Source organism: Siphateles boraxobius, unplaced genomic scaffold (assembly GCF_051911475.1).
Source record: "Siphateles boraxobius isolate OS27281-9 unplaced genomic scaffold, OSU_SipBor_1 41, whole genome shotgun sequence".
Taxonomy (NCBI): Eukaryota; Metazoa; Chordata; class Actinopteri; order Cypriniformes; family Leuciscidae; genus Siphateles; species Siphateles boraxobius.
Window position 1 is genome coordinate 29,468,478 of NW_027509042.1, and position 14,055 is coordinate 29,482,532.

At 39.2% G+C, this 14,055-nt stretch overlaps 1 protein-coding gene across 4 annotated transcripts in view; it reads left to right on the forward strand.

The window, feature by feature from the left end:
* Positions 1-5,638: 5,638 nt before the first annotated feature.
* The window catches only part of LOC143706795 (SEC14-like protein 1), a 213,158-nt gene continuing 204,741 nt past the window's right edge, over positions 5,639-14,055 (forward strand). For 3 of the 4 annotated variants that reach the window (XM_077199106.1, XM_077199104.1, XM_077199107.1), the window contains exons 1-2: positions 5,639-6,044; positions 7,058-7,147. In XM_077199106.1, coding sequence (XP_077055221.1) covers positions 7,085-7,147 — 63 coding nt within the window. In that variant the 5' untranslated portion in view covers positions 5,639-6,044; positions 7,058-7,084. The remainder of the gene's footprint in view (positions 6,045-7,057; positions 7,148-14,055) is intronic. The other variant, XM_077199105.1, reaches the window with a different exon arrangement.

Here is a 14,055-nt window from a genome sequence, read left to right on the forward strand (position 1 = left end):
TAGCGCTTCGCACAGATAGGATTTTTTAACTGGGGGGGACCAAGCTGTCAGCAAATGATTTAAACTAAATTCGTTATTTTGCGTAATTTGGGCTTTAACTAGTGCTCAAGTAGTTACTTTGCGTAATTTGGGCTAATGATTTGCACTAAAAAGCCATTGGGGGATTCTTATTTGAAATCATGGATAAACAACAATGAAAAAAGGTAAACACAGGCCTACCTGATCACCACTAGCAATGCATGATCATACTATTATTTGACTAGTATGCCAATCACCCACCAAAACTTCATGTCTTCAGCAAAGTATGTTTTGTGGCTGCCCTCCTGCAGATCCTCACTTGCCTGACTAGGGCAGAGGTCTTCAATCCTGCTCCTGGAGGGCCACTGTCCTGCAGAGTTTAGTTCCAACCCTAATCAAACACACCTGAAACACACAGCTCATCAAGCTCTTCGGGCCAGTTGTTCAAAGGTAAACTGATCAGATTTTGGTTATCGGATTGGATCAAATCTTGAAAATGGGTTGTTCAAAAGGGAAAGAATGAGTCTGAAATCAGATTAGATCATGGAATCCAATCCTAGTTTTAATCTGGATCAAACCTTCAGTTTGTGTTGTTCAAAACTTGTCAGTATGATTTGGATAACTTTGATCCAAAAAAAACAGGATTATCCTGATCCCAACAGGGGGTAGGATTTGAAGTTGGATTCCACGAAGAAAATGTAGTACATGTAGTACATGTGCACGAGCGTGAATCCCGTGAAATCCATCATTGATCTCGCAGGTGTCAGATCCACTGCGAGAAGCGAGAACTGTCCGGCTTGCCTGCGCTTTTTTCACTCCTTCTCTCACTGCAGCCGCCTACTCTCGACTACATTTCAGGCGAGGCAAGACGCATCTCAAACAAGCCTAGTGGATCTGACACCTGCGAGATCAATGATGGATATCGCGGGATTCACGGGATTCACGCTCGTGCACAGTGTTGCTAATAAACTGGATTTAATTTAAGTTCTGTTGCCTTTATATGAAAATAAATATAATGAACAAGACAATAACAAGTACTTGTTATTTAATTCCATTCCAAATAAGTGTTTATCAATCATTTTTTCTTTAATACAGACATAGGCTGTGACATGGATGTTTTTTTTGTGTGTGTTTTTTTAAATAATAAAATGACATTGCATTACTCATAGAGATCTCACTGTCCGAGAGTACATATACACATAAAACATGATATCCGAGTCAGTTTTAAAATCAAACATTTTAAAAGAGAACAATACATCACGGTTGTTTAAACCAATCAAAATTAAGCTGTGTCGTCAGCAAGTCGTTTCCCATCATGCTTTGGATCAGCGCAGTCGGTGGTGGAGAGCAACTGCGCGCGACTGCAGAATCCGACACGTGCGCCTTGCGCTCGCGAGAGCTTTTTGACACACGTCAGCATGACATCAGAGCAAGGCGGACCGCACTGGACACATTTTTAACCGGCATGCATTACGCGCTGATCACCGGTGATCGGTTCTGCGCAGATTTTGCTCATCTCAAACAAGCCTAAAGTTACGTTGGTGGAACGTTATTTGGCACGTCACTACGACTAATATGGTCCTTTGATGTTACGTCTTCGCAACATGCCAGTTTGGTCATTAAGACGTACTCATCACGTTCTTGCGACGTACACTATAACGTCGCCACGACGATTATGGGAATCACAAAGGGTGCTTCTCAATATCCCTCCTCGTCTCCTCGCTCCTCTGTCCTCCATCCTATGACCCGGAAACCAATCAAGCACAGCCATCTTGAAGGACATCTCAATTCTCTAATTGCACCGTGAGGACTCGAGGATCGAGGAGTGAGGAGGCTTTCAGATGAGTTATGAGCGAGGATACACAGGTGTATCCTATGCGGAAGTGTTTTATTGACTAAACGTGACACACGTATACATTCTCCTCCCCCTTCACATCGCTCACAATAATTTGAATTTATTCTTTACCCTTGCAGTTTATATAAACCACACATCTCACATTTTTCAACAGGGTATCTTGCTTTATTATTATTCATTATGAATTTCTTAAATAAACAAACTTCAACAACAGGGCTCTCAAGTTTTATCAAAAGTTTAGAGTGAGATTTAGGGGAGGAGCCACCCAAATATTTGCAGCAGCGGTCCCTCGACCCAACCAAATCCGCTTCAATTGTTGCTAGCAGTTCAATTTTGCCTATTGTTCATAATTGACCAGCACAAATGGAAATTATAACAATTGTTAAATCTGATAAAAAGACAAATTCATCCAAATAAAATAAATAGTTATATTTAAAAAATACAAATTTATTGAAAAATAAAAATAAATTTGACCCCAAAAAAGCCAGCTGAACATCAGTGCTCAATGTACATAACATTGTGTCATAACAACTTGCCCTGAGCATGTACAGGTCCTTCTCAAAAAATTAGCATATTGTGATAAAGTTCATTATTTTCCATAATGTAATGATAAAAATTAAACTTTCATATATTTTAGATTCATTGCACACCAACTGAAATATTTCAGGTCTTTTATTGTTTTAATACTGATGATTTTGGCATACAACTCATGAAAACCCAAAATTCCTATCTCAAAAAATTAGCATATCATGAAAAGGTTCTGTAAACGAGCTATTAACCTAATCATCTGAATCAACTAATTAACTCTAAACACCTGCAAAAGATTCCTGAGGCTTTTAAAAACTCCCAGCCTGTTTCATTACTCAAAACCGCAATCATGGGTAAGACTGCCGACCTGACTGCTGTCCAGAAGGCCATCATTGACACCCTCAAGCAAGAGGGTAAGACACAGAAAGAAATTTCTGAACAAATAGGCTGTTCCCAGAGTGCTGTATCAAGGCACCTCAGTGGGAAGTCTGTGGGAAGGAAAAAGTGTGGCAAAAAACGCTGCACAACGAGAAGAGGTGACCGGACCCTGAGGAAGATTGTGGAGAAGGACCGATTCCAGACCTTGGGGGACCTGCGGAAGCAGTGGACTGAGTCTGGAGTAGAAACATCCAGAGCCACCGTGCACAGGCGTGTGCAGGAAATGGGCTACAGGTGCCGCATTCCCCAGGTCAAGCCACTTTTGAACCAGAAACAGCGGCAGAAGTGCCTGACCTGGGCTACAGATAAGCAGCACTGGAGTACCCACAGTCAGTGATGGTCTGGGGTGCCATGTCAGCTGCTGGTGTTGGTCCACTGTGTTTTATCAAGGGCAGGGTCAATGCAGCTAGCTATCAGGAGATTTTGGAGCACTTCATGCTTCCATCTGCTGAAAAGCTTTATGGAGATGAAGATTTCATTTTTCAGCACGACCTGGCACCTGCTCACAGTGCCAAAACCACTGGTAAATGGTTTACTGACCATGGTATCACTGTGCTCAATTGGCCTGACAACTCTCCTGACCTGAACCCCATAGAGAATCTGTGGGATATTGTGAAGAGAAAGTTGAGAGACGCAAGACCCAACACTCTGGATGAGCTTAAGGCCGCTATCGAAGCATCCTGGGCCTCCATAACACCTCAGCAGTGCCACAGGCTGATTGCCTCCATGCCACGCCGCAATTTCTTTCTGTCTCTTACCCTCTTGCTTGAGGGTGTCAATGATGGCCTTCTGGACAGCAGTCAGGTCGGCAGTCTTACCCATGATTGCGGTTTTGAGTAATGAAACAGGCTGGGAGTTTTTAAAAGCCTCAGGAATCTTTTGCAGGTGTTTAGAGTTAATTAGTTGATTCAGATGATTAGGTTAATAGCTCTTTTAGAGAACCTTTTCATGATATGCTAATTTTTTGAGATAGGAATTTTGGGTTTTCATGAGCTGTATGCCAAAATCATCAGTATTAAAACAATAAAAGACCTGAAATATTTCAGTTGGTGTGCAATGAATCTAAAATATATGAAAGTTTAATTTTTATCATTACATCATGGAAAATAATGAACTTTATCACAATATGCTAATTTTTTGAGAAGGACCTGTATGTCAAGACCCAAACCGGTCACCTTTACAGGGGTCATCGGATGCCCATTTTCCACAAGTTGGTATGATTCTTTTGGGTCTTCATGTAAAGTTTGTAACATACTTTGGTTAAAATTTCTCAATGGTTGTGTAAAACAACACCCTTTTTACCTCTTCAAAAACAGCTCTGTTCACAGTGACCCGTTTCGGTGCATGTCTCTTTAAATGATAATGAGCAACAACTTTTTGGCTTTTTGAGGATTAAAAAAAAGTGAATGGATTTTTTTCATTGCATGGTGATTGTGTCCACACACTGCAAAGACACATTTATTTGCAAATACCATATAAAAGTGTATTTTGCATACGATGACCCTTTAAAAGCAGTTGGAGAGTTTTTGAATGCATCAAAAATAATTTAGCGCGAATTTGGCTATACTCCTCAACATCATCTCTCACTGTCTTTGATCACAGGCAAGAGATATCGTCCAGGAATCGTAAAATCTAAATGCTAAAAAAATTAAAAAAATTAAATGAAGATGTCCGCAAACCGCATTCATCAGATCGTGTTCTCTCAACTTCCACTCCGTGTGTGAGCATGTTGTCTAGTGACGAACGAACTTGCAGGGGGAAAACATAATTTACCCGGAAACAACTAATTCTAATTTCTGATTGGCTGGTAGCTAGCATTTAACTCTGTATAACTCGAGACAGATGCTATGAACTCGGCAGAGAACTTCCCTCCGTTTGCCTGAGTCTCGTCCATTAATTGTATAGCGGGACAAGTTCCCTTACTCCTCAGCGTGAGAAATACAAGGTGTGGCGTGTGAGCGGGTTGAAATGCGTGTGTCTCACGCCCAATGCGTGAGACTTGAGAGCCCTGCAACAACATAAGGGCAGATCCTTTGAGCGCTGCTGATGACGCTATGAAGTGACGTTTGAGTGATCAAGTATTCCAATGTATAAAAAAAGCTTTCATTCGATTCCTCTATCCTCAGTTTCTTTCCTTGCGTCCTTCCCTCACAACCTACAGGGGGTGGAGTTGAGACGCTAGGAAAGGAAGCGAGGGAAGGAAACGAGGATGCACAAATAAGAAATGAGAAGCACCCAAAGTTACGTTGCTGGAACGTTATGTGGTACGTCGCTACGACGAATATGGGCCGGTCCTGTTACGTCTTCACAACGTAACTGTGTTACCTGGGGGACTGTCCGGCTTGCCTGCGCTTTTTTTTACTCCTCTCACTGCAGCCGCCTACTCTACATTTAAGGCGAGGCAAGGCGCATCTCAAACAAGTCTAATATTGGACCGGAACACAGCCAGGGAGGTTGCCGCTTGGTTCTGACCTATGGTTCTGAACTTTACAGTCTATGGTTCTTTTTCTGACATGATGCACTTTTTCTGAGCGCCTACGCCCGAGGCGCGCGCCCACTGTCAAACAGCGCCAAACTGTACTTTATCTTTCGCGTCTGAGTTTTGTTGGGTCAGACCCATCTGCTTGCGATGGGAGGCCGAGACTGAGAGAGCTATATGGACAATTATGCACCAAACAAGCCACTTTTGAAATATTTGAATAAAAAAGTTGGGTAACCCCCCCCCACCAGACTAAAAAAAGTAGGATGACCCTCCCCTCAAGAATAAAAAGACATGACCCTCCGGTGGTCCATTCCATAAATACCGAACGGTCCCTAATTGATATTTCTTTCAATGAATGTTGAAGGGTAAATTTTAAAGGTTTTCTGCACTGATTATTTTTGTGGTGTCAGTCGCATGGTGGTGATGAAAACAACAGAATACATACTGTTCGGAAAAATACTGAGGGAGGAGGCGCAGAGAGTGTTGTTCTATCCTCTGCAGTTTGTGATGGAGCAGATTCGGCAGCAGCGGAGCTGTGAGTCCGGACCGCGTTTGATCGGAGTCACTGTTCGGCATTGATTCAGAGATATCATATCATGGAGATTCAGAACCAACCGATTCCAGCATTTAGAACCTGAAGAACAACCTTTAACGTTACAATCTTAACTATACTGCTTTATCTGCTGCTACGAATCTGTTTTCAGTTCTTCATAGTTTGTTTTAGTAAGTACATTTACAAAATACACATACAAAAATGCGCTACAGAATGTGTCTGAATTTAGACAATGATCAAACAGTGTTAATAATGTAATTTTGTCTTTAGCGCTAAACTCGCTAATACTGTTTGCTAACGTTAACACTGTACTTGGGCCGTCTCCTATAATAACAGTTTATACATGTACATTCTTTGTTTTGGTAGTAATAGATTAAATTATAGAGTCATTTGGATTAAAGGAGTATTATATTTTAGTTTAATGTGAGGGTATTGGGGCGTTTGAGTTTAATATGAGTCGTTATTGGGTGTGCTAACATGCTAATTACGTTAGCTGCAGAGATCAGACAAGTCATTCGTAATACAAAACATTGAAGTGTTTAATGTAATTGTCATTTTCACTTGTGTTGTGTTTTATACACAACACACCCATTAACATACTGATAAATAGCCTTTAATCAAGTTTAGTGTCGGTGCATATGACAGGAATGGGTTTATTTTATTACAGAATGATACGTGTTGGTAATGTATTCGGCAGGTAGGATTGGTGTTATAACATTTACCCTGGTTTGTTATTTAATGGGACAGACGTAAAAAAAAAAACAGTTTAAAACGTGAACAGCATTTACTTGTAAATTAGTAAAGGACACTTTAGAGTACTTTGCATTTTCTGTGTCTAAATACATTGAGAAACAACAACCCCCTAAAGATGTTTAACATTTTCTTATTCTAAATGTTTGTGTATTCAGGCTGCGGAATCAACATAAATTTACTGTATGAACTGGACATTTTTGGAATTCCTACCCACATGCCTCTACACAATTCTTTACATATCGAAGCTTAAGACTTTTGTAATGTGTAGTCAGACTTGTTTATAGAAAGTGATGCGTGTCTGTCCACTTTGTGCTGATTTGCATGTGTGATGTAATATAACTAATTTTGAGAAATATGCCAAAATCTGTTTGGTTCATTACATAGGATGGAATGTTTGACTGCTTTCCTGGCTTTGTCTTTTTTTTTTTAGATTGTCAGCACCAGATAAGTCTTCGCCATGGTGCAGAAGTATCAGTCCCCTGTGAGGGTGTACAAACATCCTTTTGAACTGGTCATGGCAGTAAGTGTAAAACACAGTCTTAACACTCAACAGTTCATTTTATTGTTGACAAACATTTTTATCTAGTTTTATTGTGACCACAATAATGATAATAATATATTTTATAGCTACCAAGCTACAGGCAAAACATGAATCTGTTTTCCTTGAATTTAAAGCTTCCCTAAAGCTGGATCACTAGCTGCGTTTACATGGACCCTAATAATCTGTTTCTAATCTGACTAGTAGCACAGTCCGAATAAAAAAAAAGTCACATGTAAGCATGCGATCGGAATGATTTGGCCAAATTCGATTATAATCTCATTCAGATTGTAAGGGCTGGTTTAAACCTTTTATAATCCATTCGATGGTGCTTGTAAAACACTTGATTGGACTGAAAACTGAAATGGCTTAATGACGTATGATGCACGGAACAAGCTGTTGTTGTTGAATACATTGTAATAAATGTCATGTCATTCTAAAATTCTCATTCCACTCATCGTCTGTGTATTGCTGCAGGACAGTGTCATCCCAGCAGTCCTCTGCTTTGGGCTCTCATCCACAGATACCTTGTTTTGAGTGAGGGAAGGGTGTTTTTACTGCTTGATAAATATAAGCAGCATGGCACAAAGTTTAAAGGGATACTTCAGGATTTAGCATTAACCCTCAGGGGTCCAAGGTGTTTTTGGGGTCCTGGAGGTGTTCTGACATGCTCTGACATTTGTGCTTTTTTCAGTTATTTATAAACATGTTAATGGCAAAGGTGTAAATTCACTCTATATAGCACAAACAGGGCTACTGTTTATAATATTTGAGCAAGATGTATGTACATGTTTGTATTTTTGAGAGAATATTGTTTATGCATGGTTATTGAAAAAACTAAAACTTAAAGTCTCTGAAATAAGGCCACAAAACACATACTAAATATGTGTCCTCAAGACTTTTGACTAATGGATGTTCTCGCCTAGGATTTTTGCTTCAAAATGATCTGAAAATCATCCTGCCAAATCATTCACATAAAACAATACATTGATTTAAATTTAGTAAAACACTTTTTGTTTGGAAAGGCAATATGCGAAATGGGCGTGACTCATGTATAATGGTCTGATTCACACCTGTGAAGACAAAAGACCTGCTTAATGAGCCTGCATAATGAGCTTTTCACATGTGTCACTGAGCCACAAGAAAGAATACAATGACACAAGAAAATAAATATATATATACTACAAAATTGGTTCACAGTTGGAAACATCTAGAAAAAAATAGTATTTTTCCACTTGTATTTTTGCTTGCAAATTGTATAATATCCAAGGTGAACTTTTCTAGTAATTGACCCTTCGCTAAGCCACGCCCGAAAACCGCAACTGGCCAATCATGTCTTAGCAACCGTAACTAGGCGCGGGAGGTCTGGCAAGCTTTCGAGCTAGTGAAACATGCCGAAGCGTTGTGCGTATGGATTGTGCAAATCTGATACCCGGTATCCTAAAAGTTTGGACGCGGGAGTGGAATTTTTTTCTTTCCCGAAAATCTAAAAGAGGAGAAATGATGTGCGTGGATCAGCAGTGTGGGAGACCGTCATTCACAACTACATGTCTACAGGATTAACAAAAACACATAATGCTTGGAAGTTGGAAATAATGACTGTTCTTTGTTCATAATGCATATATTTTAACGTAAAATAAGACGATTAAAGACAAGACGGAGGCTCACTGACATACTTTAAAATATATTTCAGCATTTTGTTAATCGACGGCCTACTAACGTTACCCCTGACTGAGTAACTTTAACGCAATCTGATCGCGGCTCACCCGGTGTTAGTGTTATTCCACAAATTGTATGGATAAACTGTTTGATATATAATTATTAGATTATTTTCACATTTCACTTACCCTGCTGTGCACGAAAATAGCTGTGTTTCCCATTTGAATGGTCAGCGTATGAGGCGGCGGCTGCTTGCGCTGGGACTATAGGCTTTAGCTTCAATTTGAATGAAATTAATCGGTTGCATATTATGTCGTGGATATATCCCTCGAATGCATACTGCAGTCCCCTTTGTCTTGCTCTCTCAGATATTTCACATGTTCGCCAAAAATTACTAATTATCTCATTGGGAATGTCTGACACCGGTGCATACACACTGTAATAGACGTGCCAGACACGAAAGCTTGACAGGCGTAGCAACAGTAACTAGGGAGGGCGGGGCTTAGCGAAGGGTCAATTGTGTAGTTAATTCTCATACTGTATTTTCAGAAAGTTTTGGATATATATCCTCTCCCCAAATTTGTCACTAATAAAACACAATAAAAATAATTTGAAGAGAATGCTTATATTGACCTTTTAAGATTTTGTGTACATCTACCTTGTAAATATATTATTTGCTATTTTATTAAAAAGGTTACAATTACAGCAACAATTCAAATAACAATATTTCAAGTGTAATATTTCTTTGTAAAAACTAAAGTATACATTTTATCATACATATTTCAAAGTTAAGGATTCATTAGTTTGAATAAAGCCTACATTGGAACAAACACTATAGCATCCTAGTTGATGACTTTATTTTTGACAAAACAAACATAGCCTAATATATTTAACATTTGAGCAGAAATTGGTGAACAAAAGCTTATTCAATGTGGCAGTAGTCTAGTTTACAGTAAACAGTTAATCTATCCAAAACTAGTCAACGAAATGTTGTCTTTCATATTTCGTCTGTAACATAGGCATATCGTTTGTTGTTTTTATGAGCCTATATTAGGGCATATAAATATTAATTTGCAGTTTAATGCGTTGCTAATACAAAGACATTTTAACGTTATTTCAACATATTTCAGTCGATTTTCACTCATCTCAGGATAGCAATAGGGTTTGGGAAAAACTGTTCAGTTCATTCATTCACACACAGACGCGATTCATATTTAAACAGTCTTTTTGCGGTTTACATACACTATGATATCGCGATTAGAACAATAAAAAAAAAACTTACTTCTCGGCTAGATCCGTTGCTCCTCGAAATGAAAATAAACCAGCACATGTTCTGAGGTAAATGTCTCAGGATTATTCCTCACACAGCCTCGCAAGAAGAAATAGTACATTAATCTGATGATTACATTTGTTGTGTTATTGCGTTTATGAGGGGTGTTGACACTTTGCATGTGTTGCTTCAGATCATTTGTGTTTGAATACCGCGCGCTCTCCATGGGCGTGTCACATTAGCAGAATAATGAGCTGAGAGAACGATAATGAGATAGGCTGACACCTCTCTCTTTTTTATAGATTACATAAACAGAATATTTATTTTAGTTTTGAATTAGATATTTTAAAAGTACACACTTAAATGATTATAAAGATATATTGCTCATGCTTGTGTGAACAGTATTCGCTGAGCTTTGTTTAAGTTTAGAGACGTGCTCCAGAAAAAAAAAGTTAACGGAGACAGAGAGGCAGAAAGCACACCCTGTTTATTTTCTTTATTTTACAAAAGCACACGGTTTTGATGCTAATGTGAGTGTACACAAAAAAAGAAGACCCTCTATAGTTTATAATCATGTATTGATTTTATTTATATGACCAAAAATGACGGAGTATTTTAAGTCTATGTTGCTGCTATGTGGAAAAAAAACAGCAAAACGCGCCGTTCGTTTCTGGACCCCAGAGGGTTAAGCTTTGTATCAGTAGACAACCATTAGTATTTTCGAATTACCGTGCTTCCCCCCCTCATTTCCCCCTGATATGAGAGATTTATGTATTTTTAGTCTGGAAAAAATCCTCAGATGACGCAAAAATCGTCATTTTTGGGCCAGAGGCTTAAAACTACAGCCAGTACTAGTAGCTAGTTCTGCATGTTTTCACCACGCCCATATGGATCTCACTCACAGAATGTAAAGATAGTGTCAGCCATCTTTCTGTAGAAGCTAAGCTAACAGGCTCTTGCTCTGTATAGAAAGTTTGTATAGTAGGCTAATCACGATGGCGGAAGGTAGTTTTGAAGTTGAAATGGCAGAAGGGGATTTCGAAGATCTGTTGCGCGAATCTAATGCTACCTGTACGAGCCGCAATACAGCGATGAACAGTTGCGGGAGATGGAGGAACAAGAGGCGGCCGGAGAAGCTGCTCCGGCCAGACTCGAGCTGGGGCGGACTGGTGTTGTCAGTGCTCTTGCTGTGCGCCTATAGAAACAGATAGAGAGTCCTATTGCTGTCGCAAATTTCAGCGATCCCATTTTCTTCTGGTTGAGATAAATTGGAAAAGCCAGCCAAAGCCCGAAGGGACAAACGGACAGCTTAGTGTAAAGTGAGTATTTGGTTTGTTTTTCTTTTTTTTACCAAGACGTAATGTACAGAGTTTGGACACCCGGCATTAACACAATGTTCTTCCCGTGTAGTCAGCTGAGCTATTGTTGTTATATTTACATCTATGATAGCATACTGTATGTGCAAATAGTTCGCATTGCTTACTGTTTTGTAGACAAAATCGCCTAACAGCCTACCGTGACTTTATGGAATAGTTCCTGCAAGGCGAGCGACTTGGTAAAGACTTATCTTCTCGTTTTGCCTACCTGTGTTGTCCAGGATATCAGACGGAGATATCCAGATCCTGACGGACAATACTGTGAATGAATATAAGGAAACAGCTGAAGCTCTGGAAGAGCTTTGAGTCTAAAAGTGTTAATATTAATTATTTTTTTAATTAAAAGTTATAACTCACATTGGTTGTGGTTCTTTTTATAAACCTTTACTGTTACTAGAGTATGTATTAGCCTAGAGAATGTGTGGAGAATTTTTTCGGATACTGCCGCCTGTAACCGGTAGGCGTGGTTTGGGAGTGGCCTGGCCTTGTAAGGGCAGCAAAGCAAGTGCATTCTGGGAGTTGTTGTCTTTCAGCCACATGAGTAAAAAATACATTTTCTGCCTTTTCTCAGTCTAGAATGCTTCAATTTCAAAAATAATTTCACATTTCTACTGTATAAATGACCACTATTAGATACACATTCATCTTCCCAGAGGTGAAGTATCCCTTGAATTTGCTCATCTCATAATCAGGATCTGAAGTAGATAAATGGTATGTCTGCTTTAAAAAAAAAAAAAGCAATCACAGGATGATGGTTAGTATAATGTGCAAACAGCAGGAAAGTCTATATTTGTGCTTTCCCTTTATGTCAAAATCCGATTTGAAGCTTGTCACATATAAATGCGCACATCAACCCGATCACTTTAGATTGCATTCATGTAAAGACTATTATCGGATTCATCAATCAGAATGATTTTATTCCAATTGAAACAAAAAGTGTCCTTATAAATGTAGCTACTGTCTTTTTTTTGGCAGTCTATGCACATGAATGTGAAGTGTGGAAGAAGAAGGTGCTCTGTTTTGCTGAGGTTACTATGCAGGGCTTGGATTAGTCCAATTGCAGGTTTAAAGATACATTATGTAAGTTCAAATGTACATTACATTATGTTTCTAGTAAGTGCAGAGTTTTTAGCGTATATACAGTAGTCAACATTTTTAAGTGGTTTTTGAACCACTTTTCTGTAATTTAATGTTTAAATATGCAAATGAGGCATAATCTAATTAAATATGTGCTAATTTGCATATATATATATATATATATATATATATATATATATAAATCTGAGTATTGGATAAAGCCAGGTTCAAAATTATTTTTTAATTGTGTTCCCATATTAGATGGGAAAAAATTACAGAGGGATTTATGGATATCTACATTTGTTTTCCTGTAAATCAGAATATACTGTCAATAGCCTTAAATTGATTTTCGCCATGTTTTTTGGAATTAAATGTTATATAAATCAGGCTAGGAATAATATATTTACAAATCCCTCTGTAAATGTCTTCATAATATAACTAGGTACAACACTGGAAAGTTTGGTGTATATACATATAGGTGCTACTGAAGTGGACATTTGGGACTTGGAGTATGAGAGAAAAGTAATTTTGAGAAAACGGGCTTTAAAGATTTATATTGTAAAATGAGATTGCGCATTTAGAGTTAAATCCCCTCTTTTACTTTCACGATTGGTTGCTGATAAAAAGGAAATGACCATATTTGGGTCCGACAGCATTGTACAGGAGAGAGAGAGAGCTTTCTAACGGTGTATGTGATGACAAGGGTGCAGGCAGTGATCGCGGTGCAGCGGAATGATTTAGAATGCCAACTTTTGATGAATTTATGAGAAATCTACTGATGCAAACCGACAAAGTGTAATAAAATAAAGACCTAAATGTGTATTTCAGACTTTTTTTTACCACAAGTCTGAAAAAAGACATGTTATTGAAGACATATTTTCACGCACACGTTCAGGAAAAAGGACCCAAACGCAATCTGCGAGACAAATAATGCAAGCTGCGTAGAGTAGCAAAAACAGAAAGTCTCTTGTAGCAGGTAATCAGAAGAACAGAAAGTCTCTTGTAGCAGGTAATCAGATGAACAGAATGTCTCTTGAAGTCAAATCAAACTGAGGAGTGATCCCGCAATGATACTCAGGGTCCCGCAGCAGAGACACAAATCAGGGCTCGTGGTCCGTCTGTCGCCCTCAGATAATGAGAAGCTGGGTAGAGAAAGACTTCAGTAATTTCCAGCACTGGCAGGGCACAGGTTGCAAACATACGTCACCAGGACAGGACAAGACAAGACAAGCCTGCCCGTTGGTCTGCGGGTGAAAACCAGAAGACAGACTGGGTGACGCACCGATCTGACGGCAAAACTCCTTCCAGAATAATGACGCAAATTGGGGACCGCGATCAGACACGACATCCGAGGGAAGTCCGTGAATCTTGAATACATGACTAACGACGGCTTGAGCGGTCTCCTTAGCGGAAGGGAGCTTGGGAAGTGGAATGAAGTGAGCGGCTTTAGAAAAGCGATCAACTACAATGAGGATTACAGTGTTGCCTTTGGACTCCGGTAGTCCGGT